The sequence below is a fragment of the Colletotrichum scovillei genome, assembly GCF_011075155.1.
Source record: "Colletotrichum scovillei strain TJNH1 chromosome Unknown Contig00011, whole genome shotgun sequence".
In the NCBI taxonomy this organism is placed as follows: domain Eukaryota; kingdom Fungi; phylum Ascomycota; class Sordariomycetes; order Glomerellales; family Glomerellaceae; genus Colletotrichum; species Colletotrichum scovillei.
This window is the reverse complement of record NW_023336269.1, coordinates 3338461-3364474: the sequence shown is the minus strand read 5'-3', so window position 1 is coordinate 3364474 and position 26014 is coordinate 3338461. Positions and strand designations below refer to the sequence as shown.

The window sequence follows — 26014 nt, the reverse complement described above, 5'->3', positions numbered from 1 at the left end:
CAGACCTTTATCAAACCGATTGCCCGTGAACCTACCTCTATTGCCTCTGTAAACTTTCAGCCGACTTAGGGAGCATTATCACGCGCTAGCACCACTGACCCCGTCTCTGCCCAAGGCAGTCGATTTACTCCATGTCCGCTAGAAGTGTATGACATGCAGTATGTCACAATCACATGCGAAGTGGGAGGCTCAAAATGGTCTACTCAAGCGTGCATTCCTGACTGATCTATCCGTAATGGTAGGGAGTGTCCTTACACCTCGAGTAGACAACGGTGCTTTCTGCACAAAACCCAAGTTCATCTATGATCCCCAATTCCTGTTCTCTATAATCGAGTCATTCCGATCATTCGAGTACAAGACCAAGGTCCTGGCATATTTGAACCCCTCCAATGCTTTCAAGTTCCCACCGTATCTGAAGAAAAAAACCACCAAACTTTTGTTGAAGAGGAAAATCTTGTAGTAAAACACAAGATTCGAAGAAGGGTAAACACACTATTTGGAACCCAAAGAGGATTCGAAAGAAAGATTTGGAATGAACCAAGAGAAGTCCGGAGTCTAGTTAGAACGGTCGGAGCCGTCAGTGACGAAGGCCTGGTTGACATCAGTCATGACAGGCTCGGACTGCATCAGACCAGTGAAGGGCATCTGAGGGTGGTGGGCCGGAGAAGAGTGCGGCGCGAAATCGCGAGTGAACGGAGTCCAGAGAGGAGTGCCGTGGCCGTAGCCCCAGAAGCCAACGGGAGACTGCTGAACAGGGGTCTGGACGGGGCCACCCTGAGCGTAGTATGGCATGCCATTGTTGTTGTTGTGCATAGGAGTTCCCATCTGAGAAGGAACGGGGGGAGGAGCCATGGGGTACTGGACCTGAGTCTGCTGCATGGGCATTCCCTGGGCCATGGGCTGGTTGATCTGTTGACCCATGGGCTGCGCGTTCATGGGAGCCTGCTGAATCATCTGCTGATTCATGTTGTGACCCATGGGCTGCGCATTCATGGGAGACTGCTGAGCGATCTGGTTGTTCATCTGGTTGTTCATCTGGTTGTTCATCTGGTTGTTCATCTGGTTGCTCATCTGCTGGCTCATGGGCTGCATGTGCATAGGAGAGTGCATAGCAGGCTGAACCTGCTGCATCGGGCCAGGCTGCATCTGCATTTGCGAAACCATCTGGTTGTTGAAGGGCTGCTGAGTCTGGATCTGCATGCCTTGGTTGCTGTTGATCTGTGGGTGCATCTGAGTCTGAGTCTGGATGCTCTGCATGTTCTGCTGCACGCTCTGCTGGGTGTTCTGCTGAGTGTTCTGCTGAGTGTTCTGCTGAGTGTTCTGCTGCATGCAATTGCCATTCTGCGGAGCCTGCAGAGACTGCGTGCCAACCATCGGGCCATGTCTGGGGTTGAGAGGATAGCTAGGTGGCATGACAGTCAGGGTGCCCTGGGCAGCCTCGGAGGAGGGAGCAGCCTCGATGGCCAGGCTGGTCAGGCGCTGCTGAACATGGCTAAGACGAGCAGGAGTAGAAGCGACACTGCCATGGTAGCTGTTGTTCTGAAAGGCGCGGTTGCTGCCGCCGCCGTTGAAGCCGCCGTAGCGACGACGTCTATCCATACGCTGCTGAACGCGGATGATGTGGTCCTCGACCAGGGAGTCATTCTAGTGAGCATGTCAGCTTGAAGGTTCTTCACACTTCAATCAAGTAAAACTTACGAAACGCTCAATGGCAGACCGGGCATAGCTGACGTTGGTGAATTCAACAAAAGCAATCTGCTTGGGACCGTCTGTGCAGCTGTCAGTTTCGTTCACATAAGCATAAGAGGTCTTGATTGAGACTCACCCTCGTAAGCGCACTGCTGGGTATGAACGGCGACAACACCTCCAATTTGATCCATGAGGTTGCGGATCTTGTCCTCGGTGAAACCGAGAGGGAGATCACCCATGAAGATGGAACGACCGTCACGCTCTGCAGTGTTGTTCTCCATGGGAGGACGGTGAGGCATGCGAGCGCGGATCTGCATGGCCTTCTTGAAGTCGTACGACTCAACCCTGTATGTGTGGTTCATGCGGAAAGCCCGAAGGACCTGCTGAGAGGGATCGTGAACAGCGAACTGGACACGAACAGTGACCGGAAGTCCGAGCTTCTCTTGAATTTCCTTGTCCAAAAGGTTGATTCTGTCAAGGGCACCGAATGGAGTCAAGAGCTCCTGGGCCTCCTCAACCGTCATATTAAATCGATCATGGCGGTAGATGATGTAGGTGCCTATGTTTGAACGTCAGCTTCAATCACGAGAACATGAGGAGAACGAACTCACGGTTGGCGCGAACAGTCTCGGTGCGGCACGGGCGACCAAGAATCAAGCTTCCTCTACCCTGGATGCGGGCATCCTCGGCATCCTCCTTCGTCTGTGATTGTGTTAGCGAGGCTGTCGAGAGTGAATACCATGCGGAAAGCTGCTTACATTGAACTGAACGAAGGCGTAGGGCATGCCGCTTCCATCGCGACGAATCTTGACGAAGACAACGCCGAAGCGGTCGAACTCGCTGATCACAGCGGCCTCGAGAGTAATGTCATCCTTGTACTCAGGGAGGCTGATACGATAGATTAGTGTTGAGCAGTAATGAGCTTCTCTCGAGGTTGGAACTTACTTGGCAACGAAGATGCAAGAACCAGTAGGGAAGCCGAACTGAGAGGTATCGGCGACATTGCGCACGAAGGAAGAGATGCCCTTGCTGGGAGAGCCACCGACATACTCGTTGCGCTGAGACATGCCATTGCCCCTAATCTCCGAGGTCTGGGGGTTGCTCTGACCGAGGGTGTAAGACAAGGCCGTGACCACGGGATCCTTGCCTGAGCCAGACGCGGTCTCTGTGAAGACGTCGCCAGCGGTGTTCTCAGGGATGGTAGAACGGCTGCCGCTCCTGTGAAACAAAGTCAGATTATGTCCAGAACGTGATGGAAATTCCAAACTTACACAGCGGCTGTGGCGGACGAAGTAGGACGCAGCGCCTTGGCGGCATCCTTGGAAGAACGACTATCAAATGTCAGTGGTGATGAGAAAATGCCGTAGAACAGATGTCACTTACGAAGGACTGCCTCTCAGAGAGGAAGTGTTCAACTGCGCCGACTTCTCGGCGGTGTCAAGAGACGCGAGCAAGCCGTACGGGTTACCCGCGAGGTACTCGTTGGTAAGGCGGACGCCGCCGCCAGTCTCACCATCCTCCTCCGAGGAGGAGGAGGACTTTCCGGTGGACTTGCGACCATTGCGGTCGCCAGCCTGGCCGGCATTCTGCGAGGCCATCGCAGCAGCCCGGAGCGCCTGCTCGCGGTCGTGCTGGATGCCCAGCTGCTCAAGGCGCTCCATGAACATGGCTCTGTCAGCCGGGTCAGCCAGGAGATCGCTCATTGAAGCCATCGCGAGTGTGTATGCTGAAGTTGTTAATTTCGCAAACGACGGTTTCGAGAATTGAGAGCTTCGAGAATGATGAGATTGGATATGAGAAAGTGATGTAGGCAAAAAGCAGTAGAAGCTTGAGATGGGTATGGGAAAGGGTTGTGTGTATGGATTGTTGTGTGAAGAGAAGTGACTGCTGATGTGTGAGTTGTGGAGGTTGAAGAAGGTAAACAAACAGCAAAGGGTGGGTGATTTCCTGAGAGGTAGAGGAATCCAGAGAATAGAGAGATCGTGGGATTCAGATTCAACCCACAGGGCAAGGCTAGGGCTTGAAATGAGGCTATCGTGGGTCACTCACCTCCCGCAAAAGTTGCTGAGAGGGCGGGAGCAGCCTCATGGGCTGATGCCCGGCCTGCTCCCGCCTTCTGTGAGGTCATGACCTCACTCACGAGAGTTACAAAAAGGCGAGAGCAGCCTCGTCTGTTCCCGCCCTTTGCGATGAAAGGCCATAATCTCACAGAAGAGGCGAGAGCAGCCTCAAGACGAGAGCTCTCACCTGTTCCTTCCCTTTGTGAGACCATGACCTTACATCACAAAGGGTAGGGCAGAGAGCGGCCTCATGAGTGACAGGCTTGTCTGCTCTCACCCCTTTGTGAGGAATTTGTGACCTCACTCACGATAGTTGCAGGGTGGGCAGGAGCAGCCTTGTGGATGACAGCTTGCTCCCGCCCTTCGTGAGGTGAGGTCATGACCTGACAGGTGATTGCAAGGAGGGCGAGAGCACCCTTGTAAACAAGGGGCCCTGCCTGCTCCTGCAATATTGTTTGAGCGAGTTATTCGAGCAAATTTTCGAGCAGGTTTTTCGAACAAGTTTTGGAAGCAGATTGTTGTAGTGTTGAAGCAAAATATCGAGAGAGCTGTTCAGCAAGTTAGTTATCAGAATTCCGACTGAAAGAATTGGTATGGGATGCTCTCACCAGCCCACTCATCGTTTCTCGCGCGGCGATGAGATGGGCTGCCCTCATCGCGATTTTGGGACGGTAGCTCTCGTCTGATGTGGGTGAGAACAAGTTGAGAAGGAGTTGGGACGCTCCAAGCGGAGAGACTTTGTTCACCCGGGGAAATCTGGGCGGTAGGCAGAATACGACAGGCGAATACGGCAGGTACAAGTTGAAGACTCCTGCCTCAGGCGGTACCTGACCCATCATGGGGGTTGCCTCTGCCTTCTGTCTGATGTATCTACGTTAAGGTACATTGAGGTGGCTAGAGCTTGCGGTCAAATTTCAGCAGTGAGAGATGAGGCACTGAGGGTTCTAAGACGAAGATGGCCTGTAAAACGAAGATGAGCTTTACTCACTTCTTTGCTATGATTGCCACTGAAAGAGACAGCCACACAATGATATCATGAGGTGTATGGATCTTTCCAACTACATGAAAGTGCAAGCTGAAGGACAATACTCCTTGTCGAGATACTGGTGATGAAAATGCCTTGCCGAGCATTGGTTCCTGCTCATCCTCCTACACTCTCTCCCTCCACACATCCTCCAAACAGGCAACTTGAACAGTCTCTTTTTTCCTATGTTTCTTCAGTTACTTCGTCCATCGTCTCTTTCCCCTTCAAAAAATCACTTTGACTTCCTATTTTCTTCTAGCTTCATGGTTTGTGGGATGTGCCCTTTGGAAGATGTAATGGTGATCATACTGAAGAATTGATTCGATATGAAATAGGCTTGACTATTAAATGTGTATATAATGAGTCCTCAATTTCCGGGTCCAGCCAGTAGAGCTCATGCCTGATTATTGGGGGACTCGTCGATGGTGATTCTTCATCACCGTTTGGTTCAGATTAGGTAGCTTAGGTTTCCCAGGTTGCAAACATCGCACTGCTTCCAAGAGGGAAAGATCGGCAATGATGAATCTCAGTATACAAGAACGCATGTCATTGCGGGCTGAGAGGATAAGGCAATTGAGACCACGCCAATACTCCTTGAAGAAGGCACTCGAGTACATCTTCCGCTGAACAGCACACGAAAGATTCTGAAAGCGGGAAGGCCCTTGGCGTCTCCCGTTCTTACCTCAGGGCACTCTTGACCTTATCTCGTCTCTTAGCAGCCCGATTTAATCCAGGTATGTGCAGTAGCAGGACTGTAAATGACATGGCTGAACCTTCCAATCCAGAATCTATGTGAGTTGACACAGGGGCCTGTGAGGTACCTACTTGGATGGTCAGGCAGCTCTAGAGCGCTACTTCCCAGATACTCAAAAGCTTCATCGGGCAAGGACGATTACCATCCAAGTCTTCTTCGCGATCTTCCACCAACACAACACCTGCCTGATAAATCTGAGATCTCTGTGGCACCTTAGGCAGGTTGGAAGGTAGAAACTTCCTCCAATAAAGTAGTAGTGGGTGGAAGGAAGACGACGATCGGCGAGGACATAAGGGCATGTCTGCCTCTCCCACGTCTCCTTTCTATTTCCGAGCTACATCACACCAACACATCATCACCTGCAGGCATAATCACAGCTATTCTATTCTTGGCACTTCGCTTGAACTATTCAGTACCAGACACTCAAGTTCAAACAAAATTTACAGACATGGTCGACGACGGTGTAGTCAGGGTGGTCCGAAACCCGCAAACGCAACAGGCTGCTCGAGAAGAAGCCGTCAGAAATGACGACTGTTGGGACTTTGAAAACATGGGAAGCCATCTTCAAGTGACACACATCGACGGGACCGTCCGGAATGTGGACAGGGACGCTCTCGGCACTACCATCTCTTCAGAAAGTGGCAGTATCTGGCTATTGATGTTGGTAAGTAATCCATTCCATCTTTATGTTATTTATTAAATCTGACTGATACACTCCAGGCCCAATCATTGGGCATCACAGCCGCCTTTCTGGGTTGGGTAGCACCCGGAAACACGAGGTACGTGCTATGATCATGAACACGATGCGGCCTCCCTTAGCTCATACTGATGACCTACAATAGTGTGCTGTTCCATACAGACCTACCTCAGACAGACAAGGTGCATTGGACGCCGATCATGTAGTTCATGGGAAGTTCCATCGGATTTCTCCTCCTCGGTCGACTCTCGGACCTGTACGGAAGGAGACATATCATCGTCGGAACCTCCCTTCTGGGAGTCGTCGGCTGCCTCCTCGGCTCCTTTGCGGTCAACGCCGAGATGCTCATTGCCGCCAATATCTTCAACGGAATGGCTGCTGCCGCCCAGCTACCTCTTGGAGTTGCTGTGGCCGAACTCGTGCCGAACAAGGACAGAGCAAGAACAGCTGCCGGCACTCTTGTACTGCCATTCCTTGTTGCTGGTTTGGGCTCTGCCACAATCCCATCCCTGTTAGACGATGGTAGTTCGGTGCAATGGCGTTGGGGTTATTACACGGGAGCATTTCTTGCTTTCGTCTCCTTTCTCTTGTATCTGGGACTTTATCGCCCACCTTCGTTCAAGCAGCTCAACGTGGCTGGGAAGACCAAGCTTGAGATGATCAAGCACTTGGACTTTGTCGGCATCTTCCTCTACGTCTCTGGCTGCGTTTTGTTGCCACTCGGATTCTGTTTGGGAATCTCCTCCTACCCTTCTGTTGGCAAGGAGGTCATTGGAACCCTAGTCGGTGGTTTCTCAGCGCTTGTCTTGTTTGTAATATACGGTGAGGTTGGATCGCATTCGAATATTCTGACATATCTTCTAACGTATCGCAGAAGCATTTTTCACCGCCGAACAGCCTCTCATGCCTCCAAAGATGTTCAAGAATGTCCAGTTCGCAAGTCTCGTTGCTTGTGCAACTTTCTCCTCGATAGTTTTCTACGCCCTCACCGTCCTCTGGCCATTTGTTATCGGAAAGGTTTTCAACAAGGACTCGGACACGGTTGCTTGGTCTGCCGCATTGCTACCCTTTGGTGCTACACTCGGAATAGCCTTGACAGCTGTACCGTCACTACGTGGTGAACGCTCCAGAAAACAGTGTATGGTAGCGTCAGGTGTGGCTCTGGCTCTCATGGCTCCATTATGCACTATATGGTTTGACACTCGCCATGGACTAATTGTTCTAGTGGGCATATGTGCGTCTTTTGGTAAGTCTTGCGGCGATCCCCAGGTGTTGCCTGAGAGTTTTTGACTGATACATACGTCTTAGCTCTTGGTCACATTGTTGCCATTGCCATCACTGGTGTCACCCTTGTGTGGGAACCGCAAGATATCGGCCTCGCATCAGGAGTCCTCGGCTCAATATGTAGCTTGGGCTGTGCCTTCGCAAGGGTATTGGTTACCTTGTTATTGAGGAAAAAGCTGGAGGAGGATCTGACCAACTCCGTCACGCCCGTTGTCTTGGACGCTATCCTGCCGGGCCCTATTCTGAAACAACTGGTCACCGCCATCCGAGAGCAAGCAACAATGAACGGGAAAACCAACTTGACGGCGTTCACATCAGTGAGCGTACTCTCCAGGTTTGCAATTACCAACGCAATTCAAGCCGGATACAGTTATTCACTTCGATTTATCTTCCTCGCCATCATCCCTTTCTCCGCTATCCTCTTGATCGCCGCTTGCTTCGTTCCAAATCTGGACCAATTCAATACTCTGAAAGTTGCAAGAAGATTGCGAGATCCTAATGGCAACGCCCCACAGAATGATGAAGAAGCGGCCGAAGAACCAGGACTTGAGTTGTCGATGCTTGGTCGGCCTGTGTCAGCCGCAGATGTGATTTGATCTGTCTCAAGTGTCTTTTATTGACGGCAGCTTAGTAGGATGCTGGGTCATTGGGGGTTGGGTCACATCGGAATGTTTTCGACCAGCATTGCTTTAGTGTTAGAGTAAGAAAGACAATAAACGCATGAGTTGTTTCCGCAAAAGGCGTTTTCTAGACCCATGCATGAGTTGTTTCGCGAATTCCAGGCGGCACAAAGGGTTCAGGTACAGGGTAGGTAGCGTAGTAATTGGATGGAATCCGGGGATTGCCTCATATCGAACGGCCGGGATGGTGACAGACGATGATAACAGCTGTTGCGAGACCAATGAGACCAGGTTCTTATTCACCGGATGCTGAATTCAATGTTCGTCAGATCCCGGCCGGTCTTTGGATTGACGATGATTGGACCGTTGGCCGAGGTGGTGGGGTGTGGAGACTGAAGTTTGTTAATGGAAGTGGGAAATGTCTTGTCCACCGACAGCCAAAGCTCCGATGGCGGGGCATGGCGGGGTGCAACCGACGTCGGTCGCTCACCCCAAAAATTATTGGGCCGGGGCGCCGCCGGCGACATGCCACTCTCCCCTTGACTCACATTGCCAATCCGCCCAATTTCTCTAGGTATTTATCTCCAAGCTGTGGCCCTCGGTGATTCAGTCCAATTCCTCCCTTTCGACAATTGATACCCTCGATACCCCCTCATCATCTTCCACAATGGGCGAATTCCCCGTCAAGAAGTGTGGTACGTTTTAGCCCCTCCACCCCGCCATCGCCGCGCCTTCCGCCATCGGGAAACCTCGACATTGGCAGGATGCAAACTTTGGCGCCTTTCAAGATGTATCGAACAATCCAAAGCTAATTTCAGAGTCCACCTCAAGGTGTTCTCGGCTGCACCGGCTCCGTCGGCCAGCGCTTCATCCTGCTTCTGTCGCAGCACCCGTACCTCAAGCTCGTCGCTGTCGGCGCCTCGTCCCGCTCCGCCGGCAAGAAATACCGCGATGCCGTGAGGTGGAAGCAGGCCTCGCCCATGGGCGCCGTCGCCGACCTCGTCGTCCGCGAGTGCAAGGCCTCTGAGTTTAGCGACTGCGACGTTGTGTTCAGCGGTCTCGACTCTGACGTTGCCGGCCAGATTGGTGAGTGTTCCCAAGTACTGCTATTCCAATACCCGCGAAGAAATGACTGCACCCGCCTAGATTGAGAAACAATGGCTAACCACTACGACCAAACCAGAGATGGAATTCCTCAAGGCCAACCTCGCCGTCTTCTCCAACGCAAAGAACTACCGCCGCGACCCCCTCGTGCCCCTCGTCGTCCCCACCGTCAACCTCCCCCATCTCGACCTGATCCCCCACCAGCGCAAGCAGCACAACCTCGAAAAGGGCTTCCTCGTCTGCAACTCCAACTGCGCCGTCATCGGCCTCGTCATCCCCTTCGCGGCGCTGCAAGCCGTTTTCGGCCCCGTCGACCAGGTCTCCGTCGTCACCATGCAGGCCGTCTCGGGCGCCGGCTACCCGGGCGTCTCGTCCATGGACATGATTGACAACGTCGTCCCCTTCATCTCGGGCGAGGAGGACAAGCTCGAGACGGAGGCGCAGAAGATCCTCGGCACCATCACCTCGGACCTCACCGCCTTCGAGGACCAGAGCCAGCTCAAGGTCAGCGCGGCGTGCAACCGCGTGCCCGTGCTCGACGGCCACACGGCCTGCGTCTCGCTCAAGTTTGCGCGCCGCCCCGCGCCCTCGGCCGAGGAGGTCAAGAAGGCGCTGCGCGAGTACGTCTCGGAGGCGCAGAAGCTTGGGTGCCCTTCGGCGCCGGAGAGCCCTATCCTCGTGCACGACGAGCCTGACCGGCCGCAGCCGAGACTCGATCGCGACCTCGGTAGGGGGTACACCGTCAGCGTTGGCCGCGTTCGGGAGGACGAGAGCGGAATCTTTGATATCAAGTTTGTTGCACTTAGCCACAACACCGTTATTGGCGCTGCTGGCTCGTCGATCCTCAATGCTGAGGCTGCTGTGCTCAAGGGCTTCGTTTAAGCATCTCTGAGATGGAGAGGAAACGAACAAGTGGAAATGAATAAGATTTGAGGATGGCCGGGTATTTATCATGAGGGATCACAAAAATATTGGTGTATGGGTGCACGGTTGGTCGCATTTACGGCACGGAAATATCACAATTGAAACAGCATGAAGGAGAATCCGGACGTACGGTAGATGAAAAGTAGGCATACCGATTGCGATGGATTTTCCGCTTTGAAATGTCTTGGGTCTTACCGGAGTGCGAAATGAGAGTGACGGGCGTTTGAGTGACAGTTCTGTCGGCAGTCATTACTGGCGTATTCTAACCGGGATCCTACCGAAGGTACCTTAGGTAGGTTTCTGTGGTTCGAGAGGCAGCCTCGTTGAGTGGAAGGCGTATGCATACTACTGCGGCTGCTGCAGTCAGCAAATCCTAACGGAGAGACACCCGGGCAGGCATGCTGCATCCCGAACCAGCCTTCGATCGTTTGGTAGGGCTAATTGAAGATCAGGCTGCATCGAAGAAAGAACTTCCCTGTGTCTGCAATTCTAAAATAGACCCTTATCTCCCATCTCGCCTTGGCTCATGTTCTTCTATTCCAACATGCTCTTCTGCGATTACTCCATTCAACGTCACCGATGGCCATCACGCTGGGTAGATCCAAATTCTCCCAAAGTCGATGGCGACAAGCTGCGTTTTACTTCGCCGTTGCAGCCTTCTCAACTTTTTTAATCAACTTTGTATTCACACTATGGGCGAGCATCCAGAAACGTGACACGATAAGTGACGGTGTCGGTATTTTGCTTGATACGGACTGTTCAACCATCCGAATACTAAATACCGGGGTCCACATTCTGATCAACGTCCTTGGTATAATTCTTCTTGCTGGTAGTAATTACTGTATGCAGTGCTTGATGGCGCCAACCCGGCCAGAGATTGACGACGCACACGCCAGACAAAATTGGCTTGACGTTGGGGTCGCCAGTATTCGAAACTTTTGCAACATCACATGGAAGAAGAAGATTGTCTGGGTATTAATTACAGCTTCATCCCTTCCATTACATCTGGTGTGAGTATGCTTATGACACTTCCTCATCTTCTCTTCTACTTTTCCTCCTCCGTTGAAGCCCTTACTGATCAACAATCAGATACAACTCCATCATTTTCAGCTCGACATCAGTGAACAACTACAGCGTCTTGAATACGAATTCGTACGTTTCAAAGAACAAGACCGAAGGCGCACTCAACAGTGCCGACTGGAAGAGCATGTACTCGGATTTTCTTGGCGATAACGTCGAGGAAATGGACGCAACACGATGCATCGACGCCTACCGAGTCGCTTTCCAGTCCTCGCGAGGAAACTTACTTCTTGTATCTGATGATAAGAAGGAAGAAAATCGTACAGCCGAGGTCTTCAATATTTCGGGATACCCATATCTTTGGATGTGCGGCCAATCCGGAGAAAGAATTGCCGGCATACTCGCCGGTAACTCGACATGCGAGGACTATCTGGTCGAATTGCGAACTACGTCGGGGGGCTGGAAGCCTCTAGGATCAAGCGTCAAGGAATGTTACAGCCAAAAGACTGAAGAGCATTGCAAGCTCCTCTTCAGCAGCACTCTCTCTTGGACTGTGACGGCGTGCAACTTTGCCAAAGGCGTCCTGATGCTCTTCGTCGCCTTCGGCATGGGCGAAGAAGATCCTCTGATGACCATTGGGGATGCAGTGACCTCTTTTCTTGAAGATCAGGATGAGTCGACTGCGGATATGTGCCTCAAGTCCAAGGACCACTTCGTTGCCCAACATTGGTCCAAAGGTCCAATACAATATGATTTCAAACCGCAACGGAAGTCTGTCGCCGTTAGCCCAGGGGCTTGGTTTCTATGCTTCTTGCTGTATGCTTGCGTTTCCCTCCTTACGTTATATCAACATGCTGACAACGCCACCAGGTACTTTGGACTCATTATCGCCTGTGCAAGTTTGCTGGTTGGAGGCCTGAATCACATGTCAGGTGGCGGCGATATCATAAAGCTTGGTCTCGGCGCCATGCAGACCAAGACCATCCTGAACACGGGTGACATGAGTCAGGGATCTATACTTGCTAATATTCTGCTTGTCAACACGCCGCAAATTATTCTCTCACTCATTTACTTCACCTACAATGCCCAGTACACCAGCATATCCTTGATTACTGAATGTGACAGGTTCGGCAACGAGAAGGAGGCAAAGAGCCTTCGCGTCTCGTCTACACGCAGAGGAGCTCAGCGAGATACTTACTTTCTTCAACTGCCGTACCGCTACTCATTCCCTCTTGTAACATTTTCAGGTGGACTTCACTGGCTCATTTCTCAGAGCTTCTTCCTCGTCAACCTGGAGGTATATGTCCCTTCAGCTGATGGCAGGTCCATGGTACGACTAGTAGAGGGGAACTCGTTTGCCGGTGTGACAGCCTGCGGATGGTCGCCACTCGGGGTTTTGTGTGTTCTCGTGGTAACTATCTTCATGATGGGATTCCTCGTTGTCACGGAGAGACGTCGTTTGCGATTCGGGGTCATGCCCGTGGCGGGCAGTTGTAGCGCGGCCATCTCTGCTGCTTGTCACCCTGACTCGGATGAGGGAAAGATGTGGGAGAAGACTCTGAGATGGGGCGTAGTAGATTCATCTACCGTCGGGCACTGTTCTTTCTCTTCTGAGCCAGTCTCGGTCCCGACCCGTGGTCGTTTGTACTCGTGAATCTGCACTCTGTCTGTTGATTCATTGGGATGGGCGGGTTCAGGGGAACGAGAGCTTCTAGTTTAGAAGCTCACGACGCGTGGACGATGTCATGGAAGAAAGAAATCAATGGAGTCCGAGATATATCGTCCGTATCGTCGACTAGCTTTGTTGCCTTGTGAGACAACCTCTGTTGCCAGTCTCTGCTAGAAGGACGCGAAGGCTCCTCAGGGGTCATACCCAATCCATATATACTGTCCTGCCTCAACCTTAAACGTCAACAAGGCTTGGTCGTGCTCATATCTTTGAATCTCCATCAGATACATCATACTTCTCATTGTGAAATGGCGAAATAAGATACATTCTCATGAGTCGAGATTTCCCAGGCAGGCCAGGTCAGATAGGGTGGTTTACCCAACGGCTGTATACGGGACGGGCGTATGGCGCGTTATCAGAGCAAGAGAGAATTTCCTACAAACAGGCCGCGATTGTACGGAGACACGATCTAAACGGACATGGCAAACATCTACTTAGTTATCATTTGGGCTAATTCTTCTCGTACGGGGACGTAGTGAAGCCAAAATCAATAGAGAAAGTTGTATTTACTTGGAAGTGCATCTATGGGCGCAAGACGTGTTCCTCGAGGTATAAAGAAGCGGAAAGGCAGGTTGAATGTTAAAAGAGATTGTAAATACTGGTGGTAATGCTTCTTGTCATCCATCTCTTGTTTTCCACGGCTACCCAATATCTCTTGCCATCATATCGAGGCTTTTGTCGTCAACAAACCTGATGTCAGGATACAGCTCCCGAAGAGGCGCCCACATCGTGGATATGCCTCTCGGCGGAGGCACCGGCGGGCTCTTCCTCCCCCCGCTTCTGCCGATTCTCCCGGTCCTCCTGCTCCTGGTACTCGTCCAGCCTGTTCATGCACCTCTCCCTGTCATACCGTTCCGTGAAGACGCCCTCCTCGCGGTATATCTGCGCCTGCGGTGTGTCCCGGGTGGTATAATATACTTGTTTCCTATTCATGGCAATCTGTGTGTTTGGAATGAGCATCAAAGAAAGTAATAGCAGCGTTTGAATCATGGAGATTGCGCATACCATCTCAAACTTTTTGAACTTTTCCTTGGCCATGGCGAAAAACTCGTGAAACGTGTAAGTTTGAAATCTACGCCAGGCTTCTTCGTCCGGTGCTTGCTGTATTACGCAAGGTTAGGAGCGTATTCAGACAGTGAAAAGATTCAAATAAGTCAGCATCCCCGCAAGACTTACAGGATCCGATAACCTGGTCGGCTTCGGACCAGTCTGGGGATCCGCAAGGACAATCGTGCCGCGCTCCGTATCGACGAGGATATAATGACCGTCGCGGCCGGACGGGATGGTCGCGTAAACAAACACATGGGGCGGAAGGGGCGCGGTCGAGATATTGCCCTCGAACGGCTCGAAGAGCCACTCGTCGGCGTACTTGGTGGGCAGGCTCAGGACGACGTCGCCGGTGAAGTCGACAGCGGTGGCGCCCTCGTAGACCATCCACGGATCCCAGTGGTCCTCCTTGGTACGGCTGACGTAGGGGATGTGCCTCATCAGATCCGCCACGGTGTCGTTCTTGCCGAGGCAGAACGACTTGACGAAGTCGGGCGTGATGTGCTCCCAGCCGCCCTCGGGAGGGTGTTGGACGACCTCTGGCGGTAGGAAGAGCCGCGTGAGGAATTCGTAGTACGATTTGAGCTCCGAGACGAGCTCGTCCCTCGAGTAGGAAGGTTCTGCCATGCGGAGGAAGCGAGGAGAATATCTTTGTGCCGGGAGATGAACCGACAAAGGAGCTCTTCACTGGGGAGGGAATGGGGGGTCCATACTTATACTAGGCACCAACGTGGGTGCATGCGGGGCCGATTTCACCTGAGGAACTTGTTGCCAAGCTTTGTTAGACGAGACATATGAAGAGAAATTTCCTTCGCCTTCTCCTTCATTCAGAGAGCGCATCTTGGTGCCCGTTGCTGGACGGCTGGTTCGATGAGTTCCCGGGTCTCAAAACAGTGGCACCGGCAATGGCCAGATCTGTTCCACAGGTGAGGATGAACCAGAAGCTGGTGGACCCCGCTGCTCAACCATCGCAAGTCTTTCAAGGTCTTAGGGAGGCACTACGAGGCAGACTACACCCGGCTTGTGATGTTGCGGACATTTCGACTAGGACCGCCGCCTTATGGAGAATCTCTAGGATAGAGTGAAGATGATGGAGTTCGCGGATCCCTCCTGTAGCAGAGAGGCTACGGCTTTTGGCGGAAGCGGCATGGCTCTTACACTTGCTTCTGGTTTTATGGCTATTCAGTTGTTCTTCGTAGATGCTTAACACAATGTTCTTCTTCGTGTAGATGACCAGTGGCATGCAATACCAAGGGATTCTAAATCGGAAAGAAGCGTGAACTGGTTTACGGAGGAACAACCTTATTCGTAAGTTGCGTAGACTTCTCTGCCCCTATTTCAGACAAAAGAATTTCTGTTTAGTGTCTAGCGAGGTTTCTTTCCTTTTATCCTGATTCATGACCTGATGGTGCCCCTCGGCGCGTGATCGAAGACTCAGAGGGGTACGGGATGGCCAGAGTTGCGTTTCAATAAGAGGTTGTGGGAAGCCTCTCGCAGTCTTTCCCGCCTCAATTAGGACACCGTATCTACAGCAACGGAATTCTTCGAGTGTTTGGTGACAATGAATACCCCTAATGGAGAGTAGATCATCGCGTTCGGGTCTGGGTCATCTTCTCTGGGTGCCGTTCCTGTGTAGTTTCTCGCAGTCGAATAAGGCAATGTGGCATCGACTTGACTATGAATACTCAACAGTTCCAAGACACGACATGGCAAAGTGTAGCAAACACTAAGCCTATGCGCAATCTATCATAAAGACACGGCTTATGAAGGAGCCAGTGAACCAATAGAGCATTATGATAGGCACAATCCACCTTTCAACAAACATGCATCTTACCCGACCCCGATTCACGACATCAAAGGGTAACTATTCAGCAATGAACTGAACATGTTGGTATGAAAAAGCAAGCATATCATCGGAGTTAGCTCTAACATTGGTATGCTTATGCCTCGAGGTAGCTGTTCTCCTCGCGTTACCTTGGCCACTTTGGTACTATCAACAACAACTGCAACACTGGTAATCATCAGCGACGAATCGAACACGGAGCTAAAATTCCCGATTGAAAGAAGCCTTTAGACCTCCGAGGTTCGGAAAGTCTACTCTCCATTGACCGATAATGAACCCGCAAACAACAGAATGCGATCAAACAAGGTCATGGCAAATGCCATGGGATGGATGCTGAAGTTGGGTAGGTAGGTGCCTCGGCTCGGTAAGATAAGACGAAAAGCAATAACAATGCCCAAGCTCCCTCTGCTTCCTCGACCTCGCACACGCAGCACAACGGTATCGGCCGAGTCAAGGTTTCCATTCGGAGCCTCGCCCAAACCGAGATGAACCCCTGCAACAAAGCATCGAAAACCTTGCCGCACACGTTTCCTCGCGTAGTGTGTTTTTCCATCCGGTACGTAATGTAAGGTTTGTAACCTTGAGCCTAGAGTAGAGAAGTAAAGGAGAATCAGTCGGTTTAGTCTAATGGGATGTTTATCGTGTGTATTGGACACGTCCCTTGGACCCTTTGGACTACGGCAACCAGTCAAAGCCTGATAGAAACAGACGAGTAGAACGGCAAAATTAACAGACAAAGACAATGAACCCAAAAGAAAATAGCAATTGATTTCAAACATGGCCCATAGGAGCGGTTGCGAGACTGTCACAGAAAGCTTCGTGAACGTGCCGAGTCATCTATTGAGAAAGCCTCGCAAGAAGCCTCCTCTCGTGGCGCAGCCCAAAGGCGTCCATTCGTAAGCACCTTGAACCCCTTCTTTTCCCGTCTCAAACAAGCAATGACTTGAGGAGAGAAACAGAGATGGATAATGCGAGGAGGGGTGTGGAGAAAATGGGCCGAGTGGGAACTGAGCAGTCGAGACGAACTCTGTTGAGGTCGCGTGTGCATGGGTTCCCTTACCTTCCGTACTTGGCTAGGTGCGGCTTGGGAAAACCAAGCCGAGGAAACGAACATCATCGTGACTTGCTGCCCCTTGCTTGTTTGATAGCACTAATTGATAAACGAGATCGGCAATAGCGGCTTGAAAGCCATGGAAACCAGTCAGCAAGATCCATGATGGGTCGGTGCCTGATATCAGATGTACAAGGAAAAGCGAGACGGAAAATCATGAGCCGCGGCAGAATTCAACGCGACTGTCGGTAATCAGGGTTCGTTCGCCTGTGAAAGGCCACGAATAATCCTACTTCAAGTGCCAAGACGGACCGCACAGATTGACTGTATCTAGAACGGGTTGCGAATTGAACAGTGTTTGGTGCCGGTCACGACTTTCCTCACAAAGTCGCGAGCCGCCAAAACACCAAACGATGACACGCCGGGATAGCGCTATTGATAATACGTTTGCACACTACATCGATGCTCGGCGAGTTGCAGGAGCTCCTCAGGGGAGCACACCAGCGTTCTCGTCTGTTGATAGTTAGCTGCTTGTTGTGCTGTGTAAGTGGTGCAAAGCCCCAGAGCTTGGTTCTTAGTCGGGGAGAAATATGTCCTTGGCCGCGCGGGAGATTTCGCCTATATGAAGGGGTATAGGGAAACACGCAAGAAGGATACCTGCACGTGAAACAACCATGCGATGCAGGAGCAAGACCGCGAGAAGGGCGTTGGTTGGCAGCGCAATCCGGATAGGTGCAGAGCGAGACGCGAGAAGTCGCGGGGAGCTATATATGGCCGCCTGCTTCCCCCTCCCTCTCTCGGCGTAAAGTCTGTTTTACGTTTCGAAGAAGAAGATCGGAAATGCGGATGGACGTCGGCGGCCGGTGCGTGACATGGGACGACGTTATGCGTGTGCTGTTAGTCGTCGCGGCCGGAGCACGGACTCATCCCGGCAGCCAGTTTCGGGGGTGAGAGGGGTCTCATGTGCGGGGCAGTCGGCGAGCTTCTTCTGCAGTTCTCGGCCCAAGCCGGTGCGTGCATGTTTACAGCCTGCAGTCCGATGACGTTTCCCCCTTCTCCGTCTTTGTCATTTTCCATGCAGTGCCCGCTTGACGCTGAGGCTATGTCGTATCGTCGACTGCAGCTCAATCAAAGGCGAAACGTCTTCTCTGTGGGTTTTCAATGGTGCGGATCTATGCAAGAGAGAGACACAGCCAGAAAGGGTCGAAACATGCAAAAACCCGAGGCAGCTCCCGAAAGTCAAAAAGAAGTGTGTATCTCAATAAGTTATTAGATGCCAAGTTGAATGGACCAGGGAGAGGCGAGTGCTTGTTCAATCAGGTTCAGGGGTTCAGCTTTCAGCGTCGTAGTTTCTTGATGTGAGGCTCATCAGACGGGAGCATATTGCTTGCGACGTAGCAAGACAGATCCGACGCGTCAGCATCGAAAAGCTCATGGGTGAAGAATAAGCAATGCTACCAGAAGAACTTGAAATAAGCTGGGATGGGGGCTGCCAGCCCAACTAGGCGTCCGTGTGAAACACACATTCGGGATCCGGGGGAGATGGGACGAGGAAAGGATTGACCTGAACGGACGGACACACAGGGGGTGCAAAGCACTGATGTTCAGGTGTCAAGAGCGAGGCGTCGGCCGTTTGGTTCGCGGGGGTTGGGTCGCGAGGTAAATTTGGAAGCAGACGGGCTGAAGAAGCAAACGACGGCGTGAAGAGGCGCCGCTGGGCGTTCTGAGACCCGGAAGAGCCCACGGACACGGAAGCGAGGGAGGGCCAGGCAGGCTCCGGACGCCAACCGCCTGAATCGGGAGGAGGCGAGTGGCAGCGATTGCTGAGATCGCGGGCGGCCCGACAGTCTTGGCCAAGTCCAGACCGGGATTCTGTTTGTCCTTGGTCACAATGGGCAGAGGACGATAGTCCACGAGGCTGGACAGAGTGTAACGGATGGCGGAGATGAAATCGATAGACAAGGCGAGCGATGACCAAACGCGTTAGGTTGGTCAAGCCAGGCGGACAAGCACGAGGGTCCAGCCTTTAGAGCGCAACGACCTTCAACTGCCGGGTTTTGGGGCTGTCGATAAAGCTCAAAGAAATTGTATCTCTGTAGAGCCGCAAACGGTGGTATCGATTTGGTCCAGGTCAATAGCCATAGATTTTCCAACGAGGAGGCACAGTGGCCAGGAAGCATGGTGGTAATTAGGCGATCAGGCGCGTCAGTGCAGACGCAAAAGCAATGCGCCGGGTTTGGAAGGGCGACGGGCGGCGGCAATCAAGTTTGCGGAGCGATTGAGATTTCGGCGTGCAGCTGACAATTGAACATTGCCAGGGTCCTGACTCCTGGGGCCGGACCCCCCGGTCTGCATAGTCCAGAACATGGCTTTGCCGTCGCGGCGGTGTTAGTGAAGGGTATTCGTACTCTGTACCGGAAGCTTGGATGGAACACTATTTCGTCTGTTGATGGTAGCACTCGAATTGGGTTGTGTAGAGTTGGATAATGACCAGGCCATTCGGTAGATGCCGCCGCACAAGCATGAAGATGGGCGCAGGCATTGTGAAGCTGAAGCACACCGCAGTCCCTTCAGCATGCTTCAGACTTCAGACTTCAGACTTTGAGGGTTGAAGTGGGCACGGGGTGACAGGGTGAAGTGGCACCGTGGCAGTCGGGTCCAAGGGATTGAGATGCCAGGAGCCCGGGCTTGGTGCTACCGGGGCTCTCATACCGATGCCGATGCAAATGCAAATGCAGATATGCGAGAGAGGATGCAATTCGAGCTCCTAATGCGGCCAAGAATTGACTTAGGGGGTGGCTCTTGTTGACTCGTCGTCTTTGATTCGGAAGTACGAAGTAGGAAAATCAAATCGACAAAGGGGAGCCGCGCAGAACTAAGAATAGGACTAGATGATGACGGGATGTGCAATGGTCTTTGCTGATCGTTCGTGACCTGAAACTAGCTGGGCCAATGTTGCAGCATTTCTTAGGCGACAGAATATGCGAGAGTAGGAAATATAGATGGATTATGGGGAAGCTGTTGATCGTGCGATACTCGTATCGATTGCATAGACCGTACGTAGTCTGTATCCGTATCCTCGGAGGCTCAATGATAGAACTCAGGTATCAGGGATGCTTACCCAGTGTAGTTAGGGGCGAGCCGATACAGAGAAATAGTGCCAAAATGCGACTAATCAGCTTTGGAGGGTGTTTTAGTGTAGACCGGGGTCTCGTAAGGGATGAAGATACGGATAGACGATATTCGTAAAATATGAGTTGAGAGCAGCGGACACGATGTTGGCTGGGGTGACCCGTGTCGTGTTCCAACTTGTACAGGAGCAAGGCGTGCGCGTCAGGTTCGGGGTCCGTTTGGACGGGCTGTGCCTAGTGCGGCGTACCGAAGTAATAAAGCGAGGATTCAATTCGGTGGGGCCAACGTTTGCATGTGCAGGCGAGCGGCAGGTAAATGCAAAAGGGTAGGGAGTTGGGGAACCTTGAGGCTGTTGGGCCCTGGGACCTGGGTGGAGGGACTATGGGAGACGGCGGGAGGATCAGGTTCACCTTTTCTTTGAGTCTTGGCTCTCGCGATTCTGGAAACTCTGGGTCTCTGCGGTCCGCGGAAACGAAATGGGAAGGAACGTGGGATCCTTACCTACTGGGAGGAGGGGATTCTGACGGCTGACTAAGACACATAAGATGGATAATCCATGCATAAACACCGGGAGAGAGCAGTAAACGACAGGCGTTCATAACTTTGACCATTTGAAGATACCTGCACAGCTGAGACCAGCCCGGCGTCCGTGCTCCTTTCCTTCTTCTTTCTTGCCCTTTCACTTCGCTGCTGCCAAAAGTTGCAGCCACTCGGCACAGCGGGAAGACGAAGAGGAAGTAGAAGTAAGGCAGGTACTCCGTACCTTTGGGAAAGAAAAACCACGTGCTAAGGAAAACCACGTGCTGTAACAATCATTGAACTCAAGTAGTGCAAGGTACCTATGTAATGAAAGTGCCTACCAAAGTTTCCATCACTCCCGTCGATTGCATAAGACGGGCAGCGAGAGAGGGAGCGAAGGGGAATGCGCTGAGGAATTTGGCCGAATTGAAGTAATCCCGAGGTGAATTAAATTGGATTACTTGCGGGAGGAACTTGAGACGTTTTCATCTCATTGCCATAACTCACTACCACCGACACGCTGATTGGTAGACTAGGTTGCTTTCTGTTTTCTCAAATAAGGAATTGTTTTTTTCCTTTTGGTATTTGGTTTAGAGAGAGGGAAAAAAAGGCCAGTCTCGCACTCGCACACAACACCATTTGAAATCTTCTTCTTTCGATTCATGCGCGCGCCCGCGCCGTAAATCGCTTTTTGATCGTCGCATGCCGTGTAGTAGATCCAATAGTCAGTGACGAGTGTGTGACCCAGCTCAGCTCGCATCGCATCGGTACGAACTACCTTACCTTGCTGCGTAAGTGTTGGACGTGCGGGCCTGTCGGCAGCAGCGCCGATGGAAATCAGGGACTAGAGGTGTAATGACGGAGCTGGGTGGTTTTTTTTTAATTGAGTTGTGGCTGTGACGGGATGGAGAGAGCTTGGCCCGTGGGAGAAAGCGCGCAAAGGGGGCGAAAGCGAATCACTACTTTGAAAAGGTGGTCGTCATCTCCAGCGGCCAAGGTCTGTCTGCCCACATTGGCAACTGACCGGCCCCCGGTGCAAGACGTGCAAAAAAGATGCGAGAATTCGTGAGTGTCATGTCCGAGGCTAGCTAACGGCCAAAAAAGCAAGGTCCACAATGACAGTTGAATGGCGAACTTGTCTTGAACATTGTGACCAGGTGCTCCCGACCAAACCGATGGCCCCAGTTCCCCACCGCGAGATCATTTGCAGCTTTCTGTCTTGCCTTAGCGTCTTCTGTACCGAAAGACCGACCGACCGACCGACGCCCCGGTGTTGAACACGCGATGGGATGGAATGGGATGGGACGGGAAGACATGTGCAGCTGTACGAAGTGTGCAAGTGGTATTCAATCGTGTCCATCATGTCAATCGCTTCTGTCTTGTTGTCGTCACGTCGTCACACTCGGCTAGCTCACCTGCCACCAGGCCGCTACCCCATGGCCGACCTCCTAACCCCTGCTCGTGCACAACTTGCTTATGTCTACCGAGTATTAGTGTGGTGTATCAATGACTGATGGCTGGTGAGGGGAACATCTGGAGCTGAGTAAGATCAATACTATCAAGGCACCTACCTACATGAAGGAGCTTGAGACAAGATGCAGTTTGGGCTGCACGACGGGGCAAACACTGCAAACCTTGAGCTTACATTCGTACTTGTCAAAACAACATGAGTAGACAACATGACCGCATTTGAGAATAACCGCTGTGATGAAAGCTGAGGTGAGTGAGCATCGAGACTGCAGGTACTTTAACCTGGAACCCTTTCGGGCCCGTCCCAGTCCCAGCGATTGCACCGCCCCCACCCCTGCTCTTGCGCAGACCCACACCCTCCTTGCTATTCGATGCATCCACAACCACGATCCCACGCCTGTCCAGTCCGGTCCCGCCCCGCCCGGTCCAGTCCCAAGGAGGCACTGGGAAGGCGCTGGAGGTTCTTTCTCTCTCTTGCCTGTCGTGCCCGTCTCTCCCGTCTTGTGGCAGGACCGACTGACGCTGCTGGTCAGTGCCTGCCTGCCCGTCCGGGTGAAGTCTGGTGTGCGCTCCGCACCTGCCACCCACAATGGAAGTTGGCAAGCGCAAGTTCGACATCTGGTCCCTGTCGCGCGCTGCTCACCACCGTCCACGCCGTGCTCCTCACGCTCGACCCGTCCAATACTACCCATGTCATCCGCCCAGTTCCAGTCCTGGTCCCTGTCACTGGTCATGGCCTCTCGGGTCCCCAGTCTTTCTCTCATCCTATTCTCTCTCGCTGGCTGCTGCTCTTTTCACTTTGCCGCCGCCGCCTGGGCTCTTTTGCTCTGCCACCACTGCTACCTTACCACCTTACTTCCCGCCTGCTTATTCGGCTCCTGCCAACCACGCCGAAAACACTCAAAGCCCAAGGCTGCTCCGCTGCTCGGCTTCGACCTGTCACCTCGTCTCTTCTCCTCTTCCTTCCTATTCCTAACTATCCCAACAACCCCCTCACCTCTCTTACTACCTACTACAACCTACAGTGACCCGCCTCGTCCGCCAGTCTCTCACGATCACGAACTGCCTCACGACCACGCCTAATCCCGACCGATTCTCACACAGATACACACCCACACGCCATCTTTGCACATAGCCAGAGAGGAGAATCCGCATCTCAACCTCCATAGCTCGCACCGCCATGGTCTCTTGCGATATCTAAAGGCCCCAACGCCCCATTCCGGCCCTTCCACTTCGGCCCCAGTTTGATTGCTAGCACCAATCAATCAGCACTGGCTACTGTGCATTCCGCCTGCCAGTCGCTTGCTGCTTGTCATACCTCACGCCTCGCGCCTGCTGTTAGACCCATCTCATCTAAGGTGGTGCCAGCTCTTGCCAACGCATTGTCTCACCATCCAACAACCCCAATTACCCAAGTACATACTTGGTAGCTTCTGTCTCTCGTCCTAAGCGGGCTGGCAGATTCAGAGGGAATGGACTCGTATGTCTCTCATCCTTCAATAACCGGGCCATGCCTCTCGTGTTCTTTCTCTTGTCTCTGCCCGGTCAGCTCGAGAAAGTCACGATCAGCACCGGCTTGCACTTTGCACTCAGCGCCGTCAAATGGCTGTAACTAATCTTGTGTGGCACAGCTTTATCGCCGTCGCTGGCTGGGCACAGCATACCAGCCCTCAGCCCGGTGGAAGACCTTTTGGCCATTTTCGATCTCTCTCTTCAATAGCTCGATCTCCGTCACCAAGCCCCCGAGCCACGAAAACGACGAGTCAAGCACCTTCCGTTGTCGACATGCCCATCATGTCTTCCTCAGTAGCATCCTCGCCGACACTTCGACCCACGACAACAGTGACACCTCCAGACGATGACGGCGAGCTGAGCACACTCCCTGACCCCCGCAGCCGGGCTATGAGTCCCGCTAGTGAAGCCGATGCTGCTCAGCATCCCGAGCTGAATGACGAAGTCGCAACCCTGAGCGCCAAATTAATAAACGCCATCAACCATCAGACAACCCTCGACGACACATTATCCGCCACAAGACAAGAGTTGGAAAGAGCACGCGAGAAAATCAAGCATTTAGAAGAACAGAACGAATCCCAAAGAGAGATGCTTGCGGGCGATATTTGGATTCGTCGCAAGACCGCAGAGGAAGAAAAGAAGACCATCATGCTCCGTGTGAACCAAGAGAAGAAACTCCGAGAGGATGCTGAGAAGGAGCAAAAGAGGATTGAGCAAGAGTTGGAGAGTCTTTCCACTGCTTTATTCGAGGAGGCCAACAACATGGTCATTACTGCGAAAGAGGAGGCGAGGGTAGAGCAGGAAGCCATCCAACGAAAGAACGACAATCTGAGATCTCAGCTTGGCGATATGGAGGCCTTGCTGACCTCTCAACAACAGCAACTAGCAGACCTAAAGCACGTCATGGAGCAGATGATGCTCGAAAGAGATGATGCTACAACCGGCACAGCTCCCTCCTCTCCCGGTTTTAGTAAACCCGATATCACGAAGGACGATGATCGCTCAGAAGGCCTCGTCGCTTCACCTCTCTTGGATCCGTCTTCGCCGACGTACCCTACTAGCTTGACGCATCTCATCCAGCCAGTTCTGAGGACTGACCTGGGAGCTTACGAGGACTTTCTTAGCCTTACAAAGCTGTCCAGGAATCGCGCTGGTAGCCGTGTTTCGTCTGGCTCATATAACGGTCTGAGTGGGTTGGGTCTCGGCATGGGCGGCAGCACCTCAAGCGCTCACCCTTCCAATGCATCAACTGCTTCCCTATCCACGGCTGGGACTCCAGCTACGTCATCGCCGCAGACCCCGAATACCCCAGCTTCTGTCTCAAGCACGGCCTCAGCCAACGTGGGCCCGCCCCCGCCGGCTCTCAAGGAAACCAAGTTTTTCAAGCGTGTCCTGGCAGAGGATGTTGAGCCGACACTCCGACTGGATATCGCCCCAGGCCTGTCCTGGCTTGCGCGTCGCAGCGTGTTGAATGCCATGAGCGATGGCTCAATTGTGGTGGAGCCGATTCCTGCCAATGCGCCCTTTGCCTCAATCGTCAAGCCGCAGTTCTACCCCTGTTCCCTGTGTGGCGACGCACGGAAGGATGAAGAGCATCTGCGAACATACCGCTTCCGAACCAGCGAGTCTGAATCAGCTCAGAGATACCCTCTTTGCAAATATTGCTTAGGTCGTGTGAGATCAACATGCGATTTCCTCAATTTTTTGCGTATCGTAAAAGACGGGCACTGGCGAGCGGAGGACGAAGACGCAGAGAAGGCTGCCTGGGAGGAAAGCGTCCGCCTGCGGGAGCAGATGTTCTGGTCCCGAATCGGTGGTGGCGTCGTCCCGGCCAGTCATCATCACTCACTACCCCTGGAGAAGAGCCCTCGGACTAGCCATGAGAGCGAGTCCAGAGACATAGAACCAGAGGTGGCAGTAACACCTTCGGAGAACATCAATGATGACGCTACTCCCTTTGCCACTCCCCTCGAGGAGACGGCCAGCCAGCTGGATGCCGAGGATTCATTAGCAAGACCAGAGACGCCTTGCCCGAGTAATCGAACCTCAACACTGTCGTCTTCGCCAGAGAAAGGCTCTATTACAGAGAAGGACGGCGAGAAACGACTGTCCATCAATATTCCCATCCAAGAGGAGCAGCAAATTATCGTTGCGACAACCGAAGAAAAGGTCGAAGCCACAGCATAATCATGAGCGACTTATCGTAGCGATCGATCCCCGATTTCTGATACGCACCACATACACTTAATCTTCGATACTGTATTAATTACACCCTACGCCACCGTAGCAGAAAAGCCGGGGCCCATAATGAAGACCAAACGGGAGAACAACATGGGGGGAAGTCAAGGCAGAGGCAGAGCGAATTCACGGAAACGTGACAATAGGATGGACAGAGGGTGCAAAAGTCACCTATTTCTTTTTTTATCGTTGTTCTGGGCATCCATTTAGGAAGGGGCATTGGCGTTTCGGAGAGCAAAAACTGTGTCCCATTCCAAAACAGGGAGGACAAGCAAACAGTTGCCGTCATGGGAGCAG

At 52.5% G+C, this 26014-nt stretch overlaps 6 protein-coding genes across 6 annotated transcripts; 4 read left to right on the top strand and 2 right to left on the bottom strand.

Annotated features, from left to right (window-relative positions):
- Positions 1-555: 555 nt before the first annotated feature.
- HER10_EVM0012100 (RNA recognition domain-containing protein) lies at positions 556-3401 on the bottom strand (the record flags this gene model as incomplete). Its single annotated transcript, XM_035481503.1, has 8 exons — positions 556-1644; positions 1699-1769; positions 1826-2248; positions 2301-2391; positions 2448-2577; positions 2635-2907; positions 2961-3020; positions 3073-3401. The coding sequence occupies 8 exons, from the start codon at positions 3399-3401 to the stop codon at positions 556-558; spliced, it is 2466 nt and encodes an 821-aa protein (XP_035327364.1).
- A 2574-nt stretch (positions 3402-5975) lies between these two features.
- Positions 5976-8104, top strand: HER10_EVM0012256 (trichothecene efflux pump; the record flags this gene model as incomplete). The annotated part of the gene is made up of 5 exons (XM_035481654.1): positions 5976-6191; positions 6248-6310; positions 6431-7046; positions 7099-7470; positions 7533-8104. 5 exons carry the CDS (start codon positions 5976-5978, stop codon positions 8102-8104), a joined length of 1839 nt encoding a protein of 612 aa, XP_035327380.1.
- Positions 8105-8795: 691 nt separating this feature from the next.
- HER10_EVM0011356 (aspartate-semialdehyde dehydrogenase) lies at positions 8796-10114 on the top strand (the record flags this gene model as incomplete). Its single annotated transcript, XM_035480789.1, has 3 exons — positions 8796-8823; positions 8960-9214; positions 9312-10114. 3 exons carry the CDS (start codon positions 8796-8798, stop codon positions 10112-10114), a joined length of 1086 nt encoding a protein of 361 aa, XP_035327303.1.
- A 621-nt stretch (positions 10115-10735) lies between these two features.
- HER10_EVM0009197 (uncharacterized protein) lies at positions 10736-12830 on the top strand (the record flags this gene model as incomplete). The annotated part of the gene is made up of 3 exons (XM_035478693.1): positions 10736-11166; positions 11246-11992; positions 12047-12830. 3 exons carry the CDS (start codon positions 10736-10738, stop codon positions 12828-12830), a joined length of 1962 nt encoding a protein of 653 aa, XP_035327131.1.
- A 771-nt stretch (positions 12831-13601) lies between these two features.
- Positions 13602-14579, bottom strand: HER10_EVM0005544 (uncharacterized protein; the record flags this gene model as incomplete). The annotated part of the gene is made up of 3 exons (XM_035475157.1): positions 13602-13844; positions 13911-14006; positions 14082-14579. 3 exons carry the CDS (start codon positions 14577-14579, stop codon positions 13602-13604), a joined length of 837 nt encoding a protein of 278 aa, XP_035326864.1.
- An 8990-nt stretch (positions 14580-23569) lies between these two features.
- HER10_EVM0012180 (GDP/GTP exchange factor Sec2p) lies at positions 23570-25666 on the top strand (the record flags this gene model as incomplete). Its single annotated transcript, XM_035481581.1, has 1 exon — positions 23570-25666. The coding sequence occupies one exon, from the start codon at positions 23570-23572 to the stop codon at positions 25664-25666; it is 2097 nt and encodes a 698-aa protein (XP_035327372.1).
- Between the last annotated feature and the right edge of the window lie 348 nt (positions 25667-26014).